The sequence below is a fragment of the Plecotus auritus genome (genome assembly GCF_963455305.1).
Source record: "Plecotus auritus genome assembly, chromosome: 9".
Taxonomy (NCBI): domain Eukaryota; kingdom Metazoa; phylum Chordata; class Mammalia; order Chiroptera; family Vespertilionidae; genus Plecotus; species Plecotus auritus.
Window position 1 is genome coordinate 149,971,745 of NC_137783.1, and position 20,604 is coordinate 149,992,348.

Below are 20,604 nucleotides of genomic sequence, written 5' to 3' on the forward strand. Positions count from 1 at the left end.
CCTAGCCCCCAAGCTAGACAATCGGTGGGTGGGGCATGGGGAGCTGCAATGCAGGCAGGTTTTGTTTTGTGATTCCTGTCTCCCCCCCCCCACCCCACCCCCCCGCCACAAAGGGCAATTCAAAGGCCATTCAGTTCAACATCCCTGCCCATTTAAAGTTGAGGCAACTGAAATAGTAGAGAGAAGGAAGGACTGGTGCTAGGTTTTATCCATTCATTACATATTTATTGGCACAGATGTTTATTGGGTGTCTTCTATATGCAAGTACTGTGCTTGGCACTGTGAAGACAAGGGCAGGAGTGGAGAATGACACCAGCCCTGTCCTCATGGAAGTTACATGCAGGGCAAACTGGTGCAGCCAAAGGGAACCTAGAACTTGTCCTTCAGCTTCCACCCCAAGCCAGGTTAGGCCTCTCTTCCCTTTGTCTCTCTGAGAGGCACAAGTAGAACTGACTTTAAAGGATAGCTAGACTGTGGACAAGTGGATATGAGGAGGAAGGGCATCCCTGCAGGAGGGGACTTATGGGCAAAGGCACTGAGATTGGACCACGTGGGCCAGAAAGTCACCTGGTATAACTGGACACTGGGTAGCTAACTAGAGGGAAGTCACAGAGGCCCTGATCTTGCTCTCTAGAAAGTGGTGGCTGAGGCCTGTGAGAAGACTGGTCCCCGAGGACTGTCTCCGGGGAGGTTGAGTGGTCAGAAACTGGGTGGAGAGAAAGGAGGCCCAGGGATCACGAGTGAGGCTTGGGGGGGTCTCACTTCGATATGACCGAGATGACTGCAGGGCCAGCAATGACTCAGGTGTTTCAATGGTAGCACATCTCCACCGCCTATACCACAAGACAGGCCTGGTCAGGATCCTGTCCCAACTATACCATCCAATCTCGGGACCTCAGTTTTTCAATATGTGTAATGGTGTTGGTGTGGATCGAGAGCCCAGGACCTTCCAGCAGCAGGCCCCCGGCCGGGGTCTGCAGAATGGCGTCAGTGGCAGTAGATCATTTCAGCACCCGACGACGGACAGCACCCGCGCAGAAAAAGGGGTGGGAGGCGGGAGGAGGAGTCAGCATCCCCGGCTCGCTGGGCTGTGCTGTCACTGCCGGGTCCGGCCTCCTACCAACACCTCCCAGGCAGCCCGGGCTCCACGCCAGGACTCTGGGGGGGTGGGGGACGGTGGAGGAAAGCGAGTATTGAGAGCGAGGGTCAAAAGACCAGAGGGGCGGGGCTAGGACAGAACCCCACCGCCCCTTCCCTCCGGGAGTACGAGTGAAACTCCGTTCCCGGATCCCAGCCGTAGTCGGTCTACGCCGAGTGGCCGCTGGGTGTAGTCGTGGCAAGACTAGCATCAAGTGCCCACTGCGCAAGCGCGGAAGTAACTCTCAACACTCTTCTACAGTAACTTACCTATTGGCTGCTCCGGCCGAACCAGCAAATCCACTATCCAATCCGAGAGCACCTCGAATTGCTCCGCTTTCCGCCCCTCCCGGAAGTTGACCGCTGCCGAATCCGCTTCGGCGACGGATTGGCAGCAGCCAATTGGGAGAGGGGAGGGACGAGCCGACGCCGCCGAAGGACCAATAGCCGGTGTCTCACGATGACGCTACCGACATGGCGGCTGCGGTCGCACATCCCGGGGACGTGTCGGGCTACTCAGTAACTCCGGTCGGTGCTCAGGGAGCGGAGCAGCTGCCTCATTAGTATTCGTACCCACGAGGCAGCGCAGCGGGCCCTCCGGGAGAGCGAGCGTCGCGGCCATGGCTTATCACTCCGGCTACGGAGCTCACGGTGCGTGGGGCGGGCGGGGCGCGGCCCGACCTGCCTCCGGAGGGTCGGCGGCATGGCCCTCTCACCCCAGGGTGGCGGGTGTCATTAGGGTTCCTGCCCAGCTCCACTCGACAACGCGTCCTGGACTTCGCCCTCTCGGCGGATCTTGAGATGGGACAGTGACAGCACAGCTGGGATCCCCATTCCGGACCCGGGCACGAACAGGGCCGCCTCCAGAACTTACATTCCCAGTCATGACCCTGCTGGGTCCCCGACCATTGCCCAGGGTCTTCGGGTACCCAGCCGTCGCCTTTCCCACCTTTGTTCCTTTGGAGATGCCCTTGCAATTGTCTTCTCCACCTAGCAAACTCTCCAAGGCTGTTCAGAGATCACTTCCCTTGAGAAGGCCCCCAGGAACCCCGAGGTGGGCAGCCACTTCCAGGCACTGCCTCAGCTCTTTCTTTGCCTACATTTAGCTCCTCTGAAAAGAACCCCTGGGGAAAGGGATGGTGGTTTGGGCTCATGCTTAGTATTCCTGTCACCTACTCCGGTACCTACAAACCCACAGGCTCCAAACACAGGACCCGGGCAGCTCCGGATCCCCCTCCCCTCTTCGATGACACAAGCGGTGGTTACTCCATCCAGCCAGGAGGATACCCAGCCCCAGGAGCCGACGTGGCCTTCAATGTCAACCACTTGCTTGGGGACCCAGTGGCCAACGCGGCTATGGCCTATGGCAGTTCCATCGCATCCCATGGGAAGGACATTGTGCACAAGGAGGTGTGGTGCTCCCCCAGGGCAAGGGTGGCAGGATTTGTGGCCAAGGCTGGGCATCACGGAATCCCACCTGCTCCTCACAGCATCCCTCAGGGAAGGAGCACGCAGAAGAGCACCCTGGGTTCGGTGCACTGTGCCCACAGCCTCCTCTCTCTTCCCTCCCAGCTGCACCGTTTTGTGTCCGTCAGCAAACTCAAGTATTTTTTCGCTGTGGACACAGCCTACGTGGCCAAGAAGCTAGGGCTACTGGTCTTCCCCTACACACACCAGGTGAGCTGGCAGGCCCCCTTGCCTCCCTCATCCTGCTCCGGACTCTGGCCCCCACACCTCAACCCCCTTCTTTCCTCTCTTGTCTTTTCCTCTTGGCGGCCGCTGCCGTTGCCAGAATTGGGAAGTGCAGTACAGTCGTGATGTCCCTCTGCCCCCGCGACAAGACCTCAACGCCCCTGACCTCTATATTCCCAGTGAGTCTTTGACCTGGGCTGGGGGATGTGAGGGGACTTGTGTCTTGAGGCACCAACGAGGAGAGAGTCATATGTTGATTCAGCATCTGCTCTTGGTGCTTTTGTGTGTGGCATTCACTCAATACCAGGTAGACAGCGGGGTGACCGGTAAGGAGCTTCCTGGGTATGCCTTCAGCGACCTCAGGGTACACCCTTTTGACACCTTCCTGCCTCCTGACTTGGACTGTGCGCCTCCCCAGGCTGGAGCCTTGGATGTAACCTCACCCTGGCTCCTTTCACTCTTTTGTAAAACGAAAATAACAGCAGTTCCTACTGCAGAGGCTTGTTGTGGATCTCAGTGAGGTGGTGTGCACTCAGCACAGCACCTGGCCCGTAGGAAGCACACAGTAACTAGTAGCTGTTATCGTCATTAGTACTGCCCCCAGGGCCTGCTCAGAAGCCCCCTCCCTTCTCAGTTCCCAGACTTCCTGTCCACATGGCACAGGTCAGACTGCCCACACTTCGCTGTGGCTGGCAGACTCTACATCTGACTCCTCTGCTCTGTGAGAGTGCCCGGCCAGCCCAGGGCCCGAGGAGGGACATGGGTTCTTCTTCCATCCTTCCTCCCATTTCCCTCTCAGGACCACCGAGGAAGGTGGGAACTCCACTCTCATTTTACCTGGAGAGCCAAGCTCTCATTTTATCTGGCCTGCATTGAGTATCTGGCCCTGGGCTCCTGGCCTGCATTGAGTATCTGGCCCTGGGCTCCTGGCCTGCATTGAGTATCTGGCAGGTGGTAGAGCTGGTTTCCTGACCCCAAACACTGCCCTCTGGTGGACACATCAGTTCTGGCGCTTCAGGCGGGCAGAGGACAGGACTGATGAGTTACTAGTAAAGCTGTGAATGCCCAGCTCCCACGGGCTCTGAGCTTTTGTGAAAACAGATACACGTGGAGCTCTGCATGGGCAGGGGGGCCAGGCTGTAGCTGGCACCAATGTCCAGACTTAGAACTGGCTGCAGTGAGGTCACCCCATGGCCTGGACCTAGGGACAGCCTGGGTCGTCCATCCAACCTGCACTTTGGTCCTAGTTTTTCCTGAGATCAGTTTGGCCCCTGCCTGTGGGTCTAGGATGAGCAATAGCCTTGACCAGTGATGTTTCTGAGATACAGCAGGAAACGTGGTGAGTTTCCTAGCACAGGGACAGGGAGGCAGGAGGCTTGGTGGTCCTGAGGAAAGGATCAGGTGGCATTTACACGGGGAATGGGCTGAGCTGGGAATGCCTTTCCCAGGCAGGGTACGGGGGTGGGGGGGCTGAGTGGGAAGGTTGGTCAGGTTGGGATATGCAGGGAAGGAAGTATGAGGGGGAGATAGGGGTGCCAGTGGCCTCGAATGCCTAGTTGGGGAGGGCTCTGGTTGAGGAAACCAGGCTGATGGCATCTCTCTGGCTCTTGGCAGCAATGGCCTTCATCACCTATGTATTGCTGGCTGGGATGGCACTGGGCATTCAGAAAAGGTCAGTGCCAACTCCTTCCCCATTCCTGCTCTTCTCCACAGCAGCCTCGGGGATCTGTGCCGGGTCCCAAGCCCACTCCCAGCCCCCAGTCTCACACCTGCCATGGGATGGCTGGTTCTCAATTGCCCCTGCCCCTCCTCCCGGCCACAGGTTCTCCCCAGAGGTGCTGGGCCTCTGCGCAAGCACAGCTCTGGTGTGGGTCGTGCTGGAGGTGCTGGCCCTGCTCCTGGGCGTCTACCTGGCCACCGTACGCAGTGACCTGAGCACCTTCCACCTGTTGGCCTACAGCGGCTACAAATATGTCGGGTGAGCACCTGGGAGCCAGGCGGGAGGCTGGCCTGGGGAGGGCTCTGTAGCCCTGGGTCCTGGCCTGCATCGCCGTAGCCTGGAATGGTGACCCTGGGCGTGCCTCTGCCCCCCGCCTCTGTCTCCTCTATCATAGAGACCATTTCCAGCAGTCGCTTCAGGAACGGGGTAGTGTTGTTCAGGTGGGGAATGTACAGAGTCAGTCTCTGGGAGCACAGGGGAGAAGGGTCTGGAGCTGGGGTAATGAAGCAGGTCTCAGATCCAGGTCCTGGGCTGAGTCCTGGGCCTTCCAGATTCATTCTGAGTCTAGGTCCCTGTGGGGACAGACTGGGGGCAAAAAGTCCTGGGCGGTGGTGGGTGGGGTCCATGCTGGGCTCTGGGCCCTGGCTGGTGGGGCCAGTCTCAGGCCTGGACCCTTGTGGGGTCTCCAGCCGCCTCCTCATCCCTGGCCTTGCAGGATGATCCTCAGTGTGCTCACAGGGCTGCTCTTCGGCAGCGATGGCTACTACGTGGCACTGGCCTGGACTTCGTCTGCACTCATGTACTTCATCGTGAGTCTGGGCTGCCCCCTGCCCCGTCTCCCCCAGGTGGGAGCTGGGGATGAGCCCTCCCCCGCCCCAGCTCAGCTGCAGCTCTTTCTTCCAGGTGCGCTCTTTGCGAACAGCAGCCCTGGGCCCTGACAGCATGGGGGCCCCAGCCCCTCGGCAGCGTCTCCAGCTCTACCTGACTGTGGGAGCTGCAGCCTTCCAGCCCCTCATCATATACTGGCTGACCTTCCACCTGGTCCGGTGACCCCTGGCCCCCACTGGCATTGATTTTTCCATACATTAAAGAGTTGATTTCCTTGGTTTTGTTTGACCCTCATTTCGGGGCCTGAGGGGGAGTTGCTGGCACCTTTGCAGTGTCCAGGGGAACAGGTTTGGGGGGACCCCAGGGAGGGCTTCCTGGGTTAGTGACCTTGATACTTCCTTGTAAGGCAAGTGGAAGGGTTTCATTAGGAACAGCTGTTTATGTATGGGAACGTGATGATGGAAGGGGACAGCTGCCAGGGAGACCTTGAAGGCCTCTGGTCCATCTGAGGGGGACCCCAGAGGGTCTGTGGGCTGGTGCGCAGTGCTATGCTGAGGGTGTAGCTCATGGATGTCCCTTCCGTAGTCCCTGTGCCCCATCTCTTCGAGCCTTTCAGGAGCAGAACTGGGGCCCGGGTGTTTGCAGTAGTTTATTCATATTTTGTCACAAATGGCCGGGGAGGGGGTGCCGGACTCCTCCAGGCAACATAGAAAATGGGTCCAAGAGACAGGGTGGGCTGGGCTGGGGCAAATGGGGACAGGAAGGAGCTTGAAGAGAGAGCCTGGGGAAGGGGAGAGGGCAGACTAAGAGTGGGACTGCCCCCCTGCTGAGCCTGCTCATTCTGGGTGTGGGTACCCCCCCACCTGCAGGGGGAGCCTCAGGGTGGGGTTGAGGGGGGTGGCCCAAAACTTCCAGGGTCAAGCCCTGCCCCTTGGCAGGGCCCCAAGTCCTTCCCAAACTTGGACAAGGCCGGAGGTTCCGCCCCTTCCAGGACTGACCGCCATGCCCACAGGCTGGCAGAGGAGCTCCTGCCCCTATTTAGAGCTCTGCCCAGCCCTAGTCCAAGGGGAGTGGGCTCTGAAGGCGGGAGGTCCCCGCAGCAGCAGTTTGGGGGGTGGAGAGGAGGCTGGGGGCACCAGTGCCCCTTCCCTCCTCAGGGCTGAGGCCACTGCGGCCGAGGAGCAGGGCTGGGGGTGCACAGGCGTCCGGTCCGTTCTGGGCTCGCTCCCTGGCCGGCTTCCCCCTTAGAAACTCACCAGCGTATAAACCATACTGTGGGAAGACGAGGCAGTAAGCAGAGACCCGAGCAGGCCCAGCTACTGGCTGCCCGCCCTGCCACACCCTGGCTTGCTCCCAGTCCTCAAGGGCAAAGGGCAGGAACTAGGAGCCCAACCATTCCTGGGATTGAAGGCCCGGTGCCTGGAGCATCCCTTCCCTGCCTTCTGACTGCGGTGGGCAGGGCCTCACCTGTACAGATAATAGAAGAAGGAGAGCAGGTAGAAGGCGAGTTTGCACCAGGACTCCTTCTGGCAGTAGTTGAGGATGTCGGCATTCATGATGGAGACTGCATCATACATGACCTCAGAGCCATCCGCAGGGCGGTGGAAGTACCTGGGGCGAGGGAGGGACCTGAGTGCCCACCATTCAGGCTCCCACCCCCCTCCTGCCCCTGCTCCCCCATCTCACCCTCCCTGAGCCAGCTGCTTCCCTCACCTCCAGAGGTGGTAGAAGAGGAGGGGGATGTTGAGGCCCAGGGTCACCCACTCCGCTGCACACAGAAACATCAGACAGAAGAGGCCGTGGATGGAATACTCTGGGACCACCAGCTGGGGAGTGAAGGTAAGAGGTCAGTGGCCTGGTGCCAGGACAAACCCAAGCTTCAAGGGCATGGAGGGAGCTGGGATTTGGAAACTGCCCACCCACCATGATCTCTGGGAACTAAAAGGGCCTCTAACCTCCCATTCCCTCCCAGGTAGCAGAGCAGATCAAACAGGCTCCAGAGGAGGGAGGTCACAGAAAGGGGCTGAGCTGGGCTAGGAGCCTCCTGCCTCCAACCCTGACACTGACCTTCCTCAGGAGGCAGCAGATGCGTTCGATGTTTTTTAAACGCTCGCGCTGTAGGGGAGGAAAAAGCAGTGATGGGGATAGCGGAGGTGGAGGAGCAGGTATTGGAGGTACCCGCCACCCTCCCCGGCTCCCGCACCGCCCTGCATGTGGCCGCCAGGGGGCACCAGAGCCGTCTCGGCAGGAAAGCAGCCACACCATCCCCATGGCAACCGTCACCATGGAGGGACTTTCACCCGCATCACCACGGCAACGGCGCAGAGCTTGGCAACGGCTGCCCCACCAGGAGGAAGCCGAGCCCTGAGCCCGCGCCAGGTGTTTTCACCTGCGGTGGGGACAGACAGAAGAAGGGGCAAAGCCACCGGTCCTCCTCCCTCCGCACATACACACCCGTCTTCCCGTCCCCCACACCACTTAGCCCACAACAGATGGAAAGACAGACGGACGGACACACCTCGGCACAGCACATGTATCACTTACTGCCCGCGCTGGGTTCCCCTGGTCGATGGGGTTCTTAAAGTCGGTCCGAAGCTCATCAAAGGCTATGATCTGGGGGAGGGGTGTGTGCCTGTCAGGGTTGGAGCAGCAGCGTATGGCCCCCCACCCGTCCTTCTGTGGGACAGTAATTCATACATGGGGGCCAGACCAGATGGAGCTTGCTGCAAAGGTGGAGAAACAGGCTCAGGGAAGGGCAGGGTCCGGCCCAAGGTCAAACAAGTCTGGAATGGAACCCTAGTGATGCCCAATACAGGCCATGTCCACGATGTTTCCATCCAAAACACCCTGAGATGGTACCTTCTCGGCCGAGCCCTGTGCCAAGCACTGGGGTCCCCGAGGCCTGGGACACAGCTCCTGCCCTGGTGGAACCCCAGGCTTGGGAGAACTGGGACTGCATTCCAGGGTGATCAGGGCTGCAGGGCACAGGGAGAACCTGAAGTGGGTGCCTGAACCTGAAGTGGGTGCCTGATGCAGGGTTCCGGCTGGACTCCGGTGTTTGTCTGGTGAACAAATGGGGTGGGGGGCAGTCTGAGCAGCAGGAACAGTGGGTTCAAAGGCAAAGGGCTGAAAGAATATTCTGGAAGTTGCAGATTCTATGGGGCTAGAATGAAGGTGTGAGGTGAGTGGGAAGAAAGAAGAAAATGGTGAAAGATGGGCTGGAGAGGTCAGCAGTCAGCCATGGGTGCTCTGTGAGGCTGGACCAGATGTTTGGACTTGAACAAACAAGTAATGGGGAGCCATTGGGTGGGGTATAATGCAGCAGAGTGGGGGAGCCAAGGCGACGTTGTGGAATTGATGGAGCAGGAATTACAAACTGGCTAACAGTTTCAGCCAAGATGTACATGATGCTTACTCCATGCCAGCAGGCTTTATGTGTGTGGACTCATTTATGCTTGCAACAACCTGATGATGTCGGTATTATTTCCACTTTGCAAACGAGGAAACAGACAGAGAAGTGACTAGTCCAAGACCACACAGCTAGTTAGTGGCAAGCCAGGATTCTAATTCAGACTCTGGAGTAAAATCCTTAACCACCTTATCATATTCAGGACAGACCAATGAGGGGACCGTTAAAAGAGTGTTTGGTGTTGATGGTGATCTGAGTGCAGGGAGTGCAGTGGGATGTAGAGGTGGATGGGTCCAGAGCTATTCAGAAACCGGACTCCAGAGAGCTTGAATAGCATCGGAGTGGAGGCAGAGGAGCCCAAGGTGCCTTTGTGTGTTAGGGCACCTGGTGGGGCAGTATCCTCACTGGGATGGGGAACTTGGGGGGAGCAGGTGTTTGAGGGGATGATGGGACAGACCTCGGGAGAACTGGCCTGGGAGGAGGTCTGGCAGAGCAGCCTTCTGGGGTTCCCTCCCCTCAGCAGCAGCCCTAAGATGAGACAGCAGGCCCACCATGCCCTAGCAGCCCAGACCCCAGACGGCTGGGAGGGAGAGAACATGGGCTTCCCGTTCTCCATCTGGAGCAGCACTCCCAACTCCCTACTGACTCTGGGCAGCCACCTGCCTGCCAGGCACGGCAACAGGGTCCAGCAGGGAGTGGAAGGGTGCTGTCTGTCTGCCCCAGAGTGGGTACCATCAGCAGGAGGCGGGTGTCTCGCCTCCTACCCCCCAGGCTGCCTGGCGCTGACTCAGCCCCCTGGAACAAACAATCCCCCACGGTGACAGCTGACACGCGTCACTCACCATCAGGGTTGCCTAGCAACCAGTGGGCTTGGGCTCAGGCTGTGGGGTGGGATCTGGGGTCCTGCCCTGAAAGGTTCTAATTCTTACCAATTTGGATCTAGGACCACACCTCCTGTCCCCACCCACCCCCTGAGCAGGCCCTGCTCTGGGCACTGTAATGTACACACCACAAGCCCATTTTACCGACGAAGAAGCAAACGCAGAATGAGGGATCTTTACTAAGATCACCCAGCAAGATAGTTGAGCCAACACAGTGCCTGACATGTAGTAGGTGCTCAATAAATATTTGTTGAGACAGCTTGGGCCTTTCTCCCAGCTTGGGAACCCCACAAGGACAAAGCCTGAGTCTTATTCATCCTTGACTTTCCCAAAGCCACCCAGAGCTGATTCCCAGGAAGCATGGACACAAGTTAGTTGGATGGATGACTTCTCTGAGGACCCCCTAAGGACAGGGACCCCCCATAGGGACTGTGGGAGGCCTCTGGGTAGGGAGGGGCCCAGAAAGGGGCTTCTTGAATTCGAGGAGCCTTTCTCCCAGGAGCTGGTTAGCTCTGAGTACCCAGTCTCAATTCCTTCCAGTCCTCAGGACCCCAGCCCTCCTGCTCCTACCCCATAGCACTGTCCAAGGCCCAGATGAAATAGGGAACTGAGAGAGATCAAGATGGACCTGGGGGAGGGGGGATGGAGAGAGGGGAAGAGAACAGAGAAAGGGGAAGGGAAAGGAAAAAGCAACTGAGAGGCCCAGAGAGAAAGACAAAGCCAGGGAGAGAGAGGGCTGGAGATGGTGTGTGTGTGTGTGTGTGTGCGTGTGTGTGTGTGTGTGTGTGTGAAGGTGCCTAAGGGAGCTCACTCTTACACAGGAGAGACAGTCTGAGTCCATGGAGGCCTGATATAAAAGAGATAGGCAGCGGGGGCAGCAGGGGATGGTGAAGGGAGAGACTGGTCAAGAGCTGGGGAGGACCACGGAGCAGGCAGGCAGCAAATCCCAGGAAAAGGAAGGAGAAAGGAAGTGGGGAGACCAGGAAAGAAGCAGGTGAGACAATGCGGAAGAAGTGAGAAGGAAGGAAGGGGGGACAGGGAAGGACTTGAGGGGGGAAAGGGTAACCCCGCAGAGGAAAAAAGATCAGGGAGGTGTGTACTGGAAGTGCCAGCAGAGTTGAGTGGGCCAGGGCGAGAGGGGTTGGCTGTGTGATGGGGGCTGAGGAGGGACAGAGGAGGGAGGGCAGCGAAGTGGGGGGGGGAGCTAAAGGCCTCAAACAATGAGCTGAAAGGCTGGTTGATGGTTCTGTGGTGAGAGGAAGGGAGCCAGGCAGGGGCACCACCAGGAGGGCCCAGAGATGGGGGAGAGGGAACCTCTCTAAGGCAAGGCGGTCAGGATGAAGAAATGAGAAATGGAGATTCTCAAGGGCCAGGTGTGAGGCCAGGCCACAGTGAGAGACAAACCAAAAGGAACAGCAGACAAAGGGGAACGCGGGGGCAGGAAGAGGAGGGAAGCTGGAAAGTGGGGAGGAGACCTGGTGGGGAAAAGCCCTGGGGGGAAAAGGAGGGGAAAGGAAACTCAAGGTGAGCTGGTGGTGGTGGGGCGGCGGTCAGGTCTCTGGGGCTGCTTAGAGGCAATCGCTGCTGGGTCAGGAGGGGGATGGGAAGGAAAAGGGTTAATGGGCTCTGCGATCTGTGGGTCCTGTAAACAGATGCAGTTGCCATAGCAACCGGCTCCATCACTCAGGCTGGAAAAACCCACAAGGGGGGTGGGGGGAGCAAGCAGACCGACGGAAACGGGGGCAACTGGATGGTGATGGTAGTGGGGGCAGAAAGAAGCGAGGACCCCAAAATTCCACCCCATACTCCAAGGCTGCTTGGGGCAGGGGAAGGGAGTCAGGGACCGACTGACATACCCACAGAGAGGCGGGGGCGGCGGAGGAAGGGGGGCCTCCCTGGGAAGGGAAGCCGACCATAGGGGTATTAATGGGGGCCAACAGAAGCCGGCCGGTGGGGAAGAGCAGAGAGGAATCCCCAAGTTTCCCTGGGCCCTGAGACCATCCATCCTCTGGTCCCCTCCCGCTCCATGCGCCCCTTGCCCCCACCCCGCCCCCAGCCCCAGCCGGGCCTTACGTGCCAGATGACAAAGAAGATGAGGGAGGCGCACAGCACCAGGGTGAGCATGTAGCAGAACGCGGCGAAGGTGAACGCCATGGCCCCCGCGCCGGGCGGCCCGGGGGGCGCCAGCGCGGGGCCCGGGCGCAAGGGGACGCCCCCCGGCCCGCGCTTAGGGCCGGCCGGGCATGGCCCGCAGGGCTCGGGCACGGGCTTGGGGGACGCTGGCGGCGTGGCCGGGGCCGGGGCCGCGGGGCCGCGGGGCGCGGGCCGGTGGGCTCGGGCGGCGCGTCCGCTGCCGACTGCCCGGGCCCCGATCGCTCATCCTGCGATCCCTCGCCCGCGGCTCCCTCTCTCCAGCCCGCGAAGCCGGCGGGGCGGAGCCGGGGGCGGGGCCGCCGTGCCAGCGGCCTCGGGCGGGGCCGGGTCTTCGTGAGCCCAGCCACCAGTGCGACCTGGTCCGAGTGCCACCACCCGCCCCAACCTCAGTGACACGTAGGCAGGGACGCCCATCTCTGGCACATCCGCCCCTCCACCTGCCCACGGTGCCAGACTACAAACCCACCAGTCAGACTAGGTTCACTCGGACCAGCACTCACACGCCTGCTCTCACCCACCGGCCAGAGGCTGTACTAAGTAAGGTCTTAAGTGGGAAGCACTTGTCACCGTCCAGGGGGCAGAAACACCGGCTTGAACCCAGTGAAGCCAGAGAGGGGACTGAACCAGAGGGCTGGAAAGATGCGGGCCAGGCCCAGTGGGGCACAATGCCTGGGGTCCCCGGCTATTGCCCAACTTCACACCCTGGTTGTGTGCTGAGTGGGTGTTGGCATTCACCTGGTTGCTGATGGCCTGCCTCCTTCCCTGTTGGAATCGTGCTGGGCCCCAGGGGGACAGACCACAAGCACCAGCAGCAGCTCTCCTGGCTTCAGGAAGTGGGTCAAGGACTTTGGACAGCAACCCTGGGATACGGCCCAAGCCCAGCCCCCTGTGCAGCCCACCACGCCCAGGGCTCCAGTCCCAACCCCCACCTCAAGGCGGCTCCCACCACAGACCACACACAGCCACCACAACTTCCTTGCAAAAACCCTCGGCTCACCCGAGGGCCAGTGGAAATTTATTTTTTTTGTCCTTTCTGTCTTTTCCCCAAGTGGCTTTTCCTTGCAAAATGCCTGACATGACACCAGAGGGGAACCTGGGAGGGGCGGGGCACCCTAAGGGGCAACCCAGGGACTTAAATACAAGCTGGAAGGCAGGGCACAGGTGGGACAGGCGAGAGACAGCACAAGGGACATGGCTTGTCAGGTAGAGACCAAAGGTTTGTTTTTTTGCAGGAAGAAGCTGTGCCAGAGGGCCAGGGGCTAGGATCCTGGGTGGGAGGGGGTGAGAAGAGAGGCCCCCAACCCTGGGTTGCACCCATATTCCCCAGAGAAACAGCAACAGAGGACGAGGATCTGCCCTCGTAGGCTCCAAGGAAGGGGAGAGAAAGCCACTACGTTGCCTCCAGGAAAGGGAGGAGGTGCTGGCAGAGTGAGGGTTAAGGCTGGTGCCCAGCCTCTGGCACGGTGCGCCTTCCACCTCCGCCTGCCTTGAGGACAAAGGGGCACGGTGGGCAGGCAGCACATGGGCCTGGCTCTGGCAGGGCAGGGGGTGGCAAGAGCAGGCTCCCTCTGGGCACAAGACACAGGCCCAGCTCGGCTGCCCGCCCACCTGCACTAGATGGGCTCAGACCTCACTGTAGCTGGACGGCTGGAGCTGTGAGTGTGGGAGGGGTGGGAGGAGCAGTAGGGAGGAGGCGAGAGGGGGGGCTGTTGGACCCCTGTAACCCCCATGCCCATCCTGAGGTCCGACCTAGAACCCTGGATCCCAGGTCCTGGTCCCCCGGTCCCATTTCTGACCCGGGGCACTGACTTCAGCCTGGGGCAGTAGAGGCCAGGGAGGCCCTCAGTTCGTGGGGAAGGGTTGGGCAGGGGAGAAAAGAAGAATAAGGAGGGAAACCCACTGCAGCATACATGGGGGGCCAGGGGAGGGAGACAGACAGAGGGGCCCTCATCCCAAAGAAAAGTGAATGGTGGGGTATCTTTTAAAGTTACCTAGAGGCAGCAGCAGAGCAAGGCCCACCCCTGCCCCAGCCCCAGGTCCTGGGTGTCCTCCCTTGGGGGCCCTGGTAGAACCGAGGCCCAGGGTGGCAGGCAGATGGGCCAGAGGGAGATGAGGAGCCAAGGACACCCCAAAGCCACAGACTCAAATACCCCGGGAGAGGGAGGCACCTCCTGCCCCCTCCAGGAGCATCATCTGGAGAAGGTGCCCCTCCTGTCCCACCCCCATGCCCCTTCTAGCAACAGCCGCCACCAGCTGGCTTCACAGGGGTGCTGTCGATCTTGAGGTTGGGTCGCTCACCCCCGGTGGCAGCCCCAGGCCCCATCCGCTTTTTTATTTCAGCAGCCATGGTCATGAACGCCTGCTCAACGTTGGTAGCATTCTTGGCACTCGTCTCCAGGAAAGGGATGCCCAGAGAGTCTGCAAACTCCTGACAAAGGGAGAGGAGGAGAGAAGCGGGCGTGAGAGGCGGTCGCCCCCGCCACCCTGGGAGGCCTGGCCCCGGCCGCTCACCTTGGCTGTGGTGTTGTCCACCACCTTCTTGGTGGTGAGGTCACTCTTGTTGCCCACCAGGAGCTTGTTGACATTCTCGCTGGCATAGCGGTCGATCTCCTGTAGCCACTGCTTCACGTTGGCATAGGATTCCTAGGGCAGCCGGGGCCAAAAGTTACTCTGCTCCCCACTCCCACGGCCACCCTAGACATGGAGAACAGGGGCTTGGAGGGGAAGGGGCTGCCCTGGACCCCTGAGAGAGCAGGAGCCCTGGACTCAAGGGACCCACAGGAAGTGCTCTCCTCCAGGGTCCACTCCCCTCCCTGCCCTCCTCTGTCTGAGACTCCAAAAGCCAGCCCCAGCCCGGCCCCAGCTGTCTGCCGACAGCCCCAACACCTACCAGGGGTCCTCAAACTACGGTCCGCGGGCCACATGCGGCCCACATGCGGCCCACCGAGGACATTTATCTGGCCCACCGGGTGCCGCTGCCTGTCCTGCTTAGCAGCCGACTCGTCCCGGGCCCGCCGTGCGCATAGGAATTTGTTCATAGTGTTTTTTTTAAACTATAATCCGGCCCTCCCACGGTCTGAGGGACAGTGAACTGGCCCCCTGTTTAAAAAGTTTGAGGACCCCTGAAAACAGTGTAGGCCTAAGGGCCTGCGGCTGCTTCTCTCTCCCTGATACACAAAAAAGGTTGGGGAGCAAATGGCATCAAGAGAGGCCAGGAAGAGACAGAAATCGAGTAACAGGTGCGAAGGATCACCAAGTTCTCGCAGTGGCCTTATAGTCCCTTTAAGGATGAAGTCTTGGAGCCCGGGCAGGTGAAGGGTCCTTGCAGCGGAGACCCTGGCCTATGAGGGAGACAGGTATTCTGGGAACAGAGTCTAACATTCATCCTACTCCTGCCACCAAGAGCCTCCTCACTCGGCTCTCTGGGGATTTGCCATTCCCCACCCCCAACCGGCATGCGGGAAAGGACGGAGCTTTTAGGGTTGTGCTGGAGCCAGAGCCACTTTCCTTTCTGAGGAGCCAGAGATGACAGATATCACCAGGGTTCAAACTTACCCCCCCTGCCATGTCCCAGGCTGGGCCCTATGCTGATCGCTGGGGATAAAGAAGGAATGATACCTGGACCCTGCCCTAAAGCACTCGGGAAAGGAAGGACTAGACCAGGACACGCACGGTGGCGTGACAGGGTGCTGAGCGCTGCAGGGACAGGGGAGCTGGGGCTCAGGACTCTACTGCCTGCGGAGGCTCAGCCGGCCCACACCTGAAGGGACGAGCTGGCCTTGCGAGAAAGCAAGGGAGGGGTGGGGAACGGTGCCAGGGGAGTACACGGCGTTCGCTAGGTCACAGAGTGCGAGGGGCATGGTGCCTTTGGAGAGTGGGGAGAAGCTGAATGTTGCTGGGACACAGGCCCTGAGCAGGGAAGGAGAGGGCGAGGAGCACGTTAGCGCCTGGAGGAGCTTAGCCTGGCTGCATCTTCGACAACCAGGAGCAGGTGGGGGTTTCTTAGGGAGGGAGTGGCAGGAACACACCTGTGTTCTGGGAAGACAGTCCTGGCAGGAGTGCAGAGGCCAGATCAGAGTGGCAAGAAGATGGAGACCAACAGGGAAGAGAAGCTGTGCCCTGAGCCAGGGAGTGAGGCAGGGAGGAGCACAGGACCCAGGCAGACTCTCCTGGGTGAAGCCCTGGCTTTGCCATTGACTGTGTGACCCCAGATATGCCACCTGGCCTGAGCCTCAGTTTCCTCCCCTCTATAAAACAGTACCTCCCGTGGGGCTGGGAGCATGGGATAATGAACGCAGGCCTTCTCATAACAAGTGCTTAATTAGAAGGAGCTGCTATTATCCCATCACTGCTATTATTATGAGGAGCCAGATTTGAGAGAGAGGATGGGGGAGGCCAGAGGGGGCCTCAGACTGTCTGGAGGGGGGAGGGAAGAGTTTTCTAACCAGGCTAAGAGGGATGCAAGAGCTGGTTCAGGGAGAGATGGCGAGGCCAGTGCTGGACACGCTGAGTCCCGCAGATGGTGTGAGCTCAGGAGAGGCTGCCCAGGAGCAGGAAAGGGTGCGCTCGGAAGCAAAGAACCCTGGATTCAAACACTGGCTTTGCCTTTCCGGGCTGCGAAACCATGGGCAAGTTACTTAACACCTCTCCAAGCGTGTCTCCTCACCAGGAAACGGGGACCCACCACTTAGTTCACTGGGTTATACTGTGAAGATTCGAATACAGAACAAAGTACCAGCGGAATGTCGGACAAGGAGATCTACAGTGAGAGCTACTTAGACATAGGAATCCCAGAACATAAGACAGAAGCCAAACCACTAAGTGGCCCAAACCATGCAGGGAGTCAGGAGGCGGCTTGGGGCAATGTCAGGAAGCACCAAATATGGGGTCATGGAGGTCAGCACAGGGTGAAGCAGTGAAAAGCCACTGAAGAGATAACCTAGCGCAGCAGGAGCTGGGAGAGCTGGAGTTAGGAGAGGGCAGAGCTAAAAGCCACGAGGCGCCGATCTGGGCGAGAACTGAAACGAGGTCATAGGATTTGGCAGTTAGAGGTCCTTGGTGACCTTTGTGAGAGTGGAGCACAGTTCACCCGCAGCTTGTCCAGGAGGCAGCACCACGGTCCCTGGTGAGCCGGAGAGCCCCGCTGCCCTAAGAGCAGGGACTCCTTCTGGCCCGGAGCTAATGTAAGCATCTCCATGTCCCCAGAGCCTGGTCCCCACTAAGCAACGAGGTGTGGTAGAAAGAACAAAGCAGAATCAGTAGACTAGGCTTTCTGTCTCTGCCACGTGACCAGCTGCAGGACTCTGAGCACGTTTCCTCTCCGCTCTGGCCATCTCACCTGTGAAACGGGAACGCAATGCAGACCTCTAGAGTGCTATGAACACCAAAGACTGACCGGCTCTGTCAACGACGAGGTATGCCGTGACCGTTTCTAGTTGGCATCATATGGCTGCCAAAGACACACGCCTAATGCTGCCACAACAGGCGCCGGGCTCCCAGACCTCTGCTCACACCGTGCCGAGGGCAGGGCTCCCTCGCTTCCTTGTCTAAAGCTCTCCACTGGCTTCTCCAGTGTCTTTACACAGGAGGCCACGGGCCCAGCACAGCAACCAAGCAACTGACTCAACTCCCTCAAAACACAGGGGCCCAGATGGTACAAAATAAGGTGGCAAGTCTGTCGGGGAGGGGTGTGGCCTGGCTCTGCTAAGACCCTGCAGCAGAGCCTCTGAGGATCTGTTTCTGCTGTTTCCCTCCTGGTAAAATGGGTCCGGGTCCAGTCTCCTTTCCAGGCCACATCGGGAAGAGGATGGGAAGAGTAAAAAGAAGCCAGAGTCAAAGATCTGAGGCTGAGAGAGCAAAGCAGGGGAAGGTGAGCCCAAGAGTACCTGGTCGGTGACGTCATACACCACAATGATGCCATGAGCTCCCCGGTAGTAGCTGGAAGTGATGGTCCGGAACCGCTCCTGACCGGCCGTGTCCCACTACAAGACGGGAGGAGAGAAGGGCAGGTCAGCCCTGGGCTCCATGCCCAGAGCCCCTATCTTCCGTGGCGGATGCCTCGGCACCGAGGACCGTGGGAAGAGCGACACTCACAATCTGAAGTTTGATGGTTTTGCCATCCAGCTCAATGGTTCGGATCTTGAAGTCCACCCCGATGGTGCTGATGTAGCTCTCTGTGTATGTGTCATCCTGGAAGACCAGGGGCCAGTGAAATGTCCTGAGTGGACAGGCTACAGCCTAACTCGAAAACCTCCCTCAAGTTTCCCGCCCCAGCAAAGCTCCTAATTGCACCCAACTTGCCAGCCACGTGCCCTTGTTCAGTCAGCTATGTTGCTGGCACGTCCTGCAACTTCATCCTAGACCCCCGGGTCTTGCAGCTACTGTGCTCTGGGTTGCCATTCTCCCTCCAGCCACCAGCCAGAAACCCAGGAGGATGGTATGGGAGACTTCTTACTCACAGCAAACCGAAGGAGCAGGCATGACTTGCCCACGCCCGAGTCACCAATCAAAAGCAGCTTAAACAGGTAGTCACTAGAGAGAGAGGATGGGAAGGTGTGAAGGTAGGTAGGGAGCCCACCCGCCATCGTCCCGGAGCCACAGGAATAGCATTCTCCCACACGGAGGCATGCCTCAGTTTGAGTACTAAGGTGTTCACAAGATCTTCCCACAAGTCCCAGGAGGGGGAGAGCTGACCACCCCCCATAACACAGCTGGCCCAAAGGCATGAGTATGAATTTCCACTTTACAGAGAAGGAAACTGAGGTACAGAGAGGGACATGACTTGCTGAGGATCACAAAAAGTCAGGTGACAGAGCCGGGTATCCTACCCTCATTCCTGACAGACTCCATGGTCTGGAGTCCAGAAGGGACTATCTAGGGGACCTGTCTACACTGCCCTGTGGTGTACCTGTCTTGGCAGGGGAGCCCCCAGAAGTGGAAGCCAGGGCCCAGCCTAGCGCTTGTTGAGTGAGTAACTGTGTAAAGAGCACGCTATGAAGCCTCTGAGAAGAGGTGGCAATAACAAGTCAGCAGTTATTTCAAATGCACCCTTGCATTTAAGCCCCAGTTCAGTGAAGTGGGTTGTTGTTATTCCCAATAATGAGGAAACCAGAGTTCGGAGAAGGGAAGTGGCTTGCCCTGAGTTACACAGCTGTTAACTTTAAGACTGGAAGCCAGGTTCAGACCCCGAAGTCTCTGAGAGCCTGTCAGTTCCCATCTCTAACCCCTTAGGATCCAGCTCAGAGCCTCACCCTTCCCCGAGGAAACCTGAGGCCTGGATCTGGGGGAGAAAAAGGAAGTGGCAGAGGGGCGAGAAGAGAACTGACACTTCAGGAAAACTGTCAATGAGAAGTCTGGGACAGATGTGGGCCACCTACCCCTAGGGGGAGTGACCAAGAAGGAGAGTTTGAGGAAAAGAGAATCTCACTGGAAGGGGAGAAGCAACTGCCACATTCACCTAAACATCAGCAGTGTGACAGCCACGGAAAGGGGTGTGACGGCGACACTGGGGCTGCGCCAGGGAGAGGAGAGGGCAGGAAGGGACCGGGAGCGGCAGGGCAGCTAGACCCAGACTGGGGCAGGACCTGCGGCGGGAGGACCTGCGGGAGAGCTACCCCGAGCGGCGCCTCGGGGCCTCCCGCGTCTAGCCAGCCCCTGGGCCAGCCCCAGGAACCAGACTCCGGGAGCATGGGAAGAGCAGACGGATTTACGGCGCGACCTAAAGGGCAGGAGTCTGGACCGAGACCGGGAACCATCTGGTGAGAGACCTTAACGCTGAGGCCATTGTCAGCACCCAGATCGCCACTTTTAACCACATGGGGAAACTGAGGCCTGGAGAGGCCAGGGCTGCGGGGTCACCTGACCTATAAGGCCTGTTAGGGTCAGTCCCTCGGGCTCCAAGTAGTGTCCCTCGGGGTCGCAGTCTCTGCGCCCCGGGTGCAAGAACTAGGGGTGTGGAGCCGGGGTCCTGGGGGCCCCGGGGGAGGGGCAGGACCCGGATGTGGGGGGGGGGTCAGCGGAAGAGGGACCCGGATGTGGGGGCCGCACAGTCCTGACCCGGGCCGGACAACCCGGTAAGCGCACAGCCCCGTACTCGGGATCGAGGCTACGCCGGACGGCGCAGGCGGGGCTCACTCACTATTCGGGGTTCATGGCGGCAGCGGCGGCCCGCTCGGTCGCTCCCAGTCGGCTCTGCTCCGCCTCCTGTTCCAAGATGGTGGCCGCTCCGCCCCAGAGGCCCCGCCCGCGACGCGCAGCCGCAAACATTCCTGACTGGGACCTCGCTGCGTTGCTTCTCGGGACTTGTAGTCTCCTTACATTGTCCAACATACTCCGCAGCGCAGGCGTAAACCCGGGAGCCCAAGCCTTCCAGCTGATCACTGCGCATTGCCTTCTGGGGCTTGTGGTTCACTCTCTAGACATACCTGGGCTTTTGGACAGCGCTTGGGAGCCTTTTGGTGTCCTGGAGTTGGAAGCTCTGTTTAAGGCTGGGGTTGACACATCTGTCTGACAGAGGCAGTTATCCCCCGGAGTTGTATTAGTAAAAGTTCATTTCTCCAGGGTTCTTCTTGTACTGGCGTTCCTAACTCACAGCCACAGGCCCCGGGGGAGGGTGTCCTCATCCACATTTTATAGATGGAAAAATCGAATTTCAGTAACTCGCTCAAGGTCTAACAGCTTACTAAGGGGCAGAGCTCAATCAAAGCCCGCAATTCTCTAGAACTTCAAAGATGTAAACTGTTAGATCTTGACCCTTGGGACCCCCAATTATGGGAAAGGAGAAT

General features: G+C 59.1%; 3 protein-coding genes across 8 annotated transcripts; 1 reads left to right on the forward strand and 2 right to left on the reverse strand.

Annotated features, from left to right (window-relative positions):
- Positions 1-1,579: 1,579 nt before the first annotated feature.
- YIF1A (Yip1 interacting factor homolog A, membrane trafficking protein) lies at positions 1,580-5,655 on the forward strand. 3 transcript variants are annotated; one of them, XM_080641682.1, is made up of 8 exons: positions 1,580-1,788; positions 2,336-2,547; positions 2,710-2,814; positions 2,930-3,008; positions 4,444-4,501; positions 4,652-4,807; positions 5,265-5,358; positions 5,453-5,655. In XM_080641682.1, exons 1-8 carry the CDS (start codon positions 1,758-1,760, stop codon positions 5,597-5,599), a joined length of 882 nt encoding a protein of 293 aa, XP_080497808.1. In that variant the 5' UTR covers positions 1,580-1,757; the 3' UTR covers positions 5,600-5,655. The 3 variants fall into 3 exon arrangements, with proteins under 3 accessions (XP_080497808.1, XP_080497809.1, XP_080497810.1); XM_080641683.1 differs by having other exon boundaries at positions 5,288-5,358; XM_080641684.1 differs by lacking the exon at positions 5,265-5,358.
- A 358-nt stretch (positions 5,656-6,013) lies between these two features.
- CNIH2 (cornichon family AMPA receptor auxiliary protein 2) lies at positions 6,014-12,120 on the reverse strand. 4 transcript variants are annotated; one of them, XM_080640209.1, is made up of 6 exons: positions 11,741-12,117; positions 7,922-7,990; positions 7,445-7,492; positions 7,091-7,203; positions 6,845-6,988; positions 6,014-6,649 (listed from the first exon to the last, which is right to left on the reverse strand). In XM_080640209.1, exons 1-6 carry the CDS (start codon positions 11,819-11,821, stop codon positions 6,622-6,624), a joined length of 483 nt encoding a protein of 160 aa, XP_080496335.1. In that variant the 5' UTR covers positions 11,822-12,117; the 3' UTR covers positions 6,014-6,621. The 4 variants fall into 4 exon arrangements, with proteins under 4 accessions (XP_080496335.1, XP_080496338.1, XP_080496337.1 ...); XM_080640212.1 differs by having other exon boundaries at positions 7,896-8,100; positions 11,741-11,870; XM_080640211.1 differs by having other exon boundaries at positions 7,896-7,990; positions 11,741-11,757.
- Positions 12,121-12,793: 673 nt separating this feature from the next.
- Positions 12,794-20,074, reverse strand: RAB1B (RAB1B, member RAS oncogene family). The gene is made up of 6 exons (XM_080640912.1): positions 19,959-20,074; positions 18,280-18,352; positions 17,915-18,010; positions 17,707-17,802; positions 14,333-14,464; positions 12,794-14,249 (listed from the first exon to the last, which is right to left on the reverse strand). Exons 1-6 carry the CDS (start codon positions 19,970-19,972, stop codon positions 14,055-14,057), a joined length of 606 nt encoding a protein of 201 aa, XP_080497038.1. The 5' UTR covers positions 19,973-20,074; the 3' UTR covers positions 12,794-14,054.
- Positions 20,075-20,604: the final 530 nt, after the last annotated feature.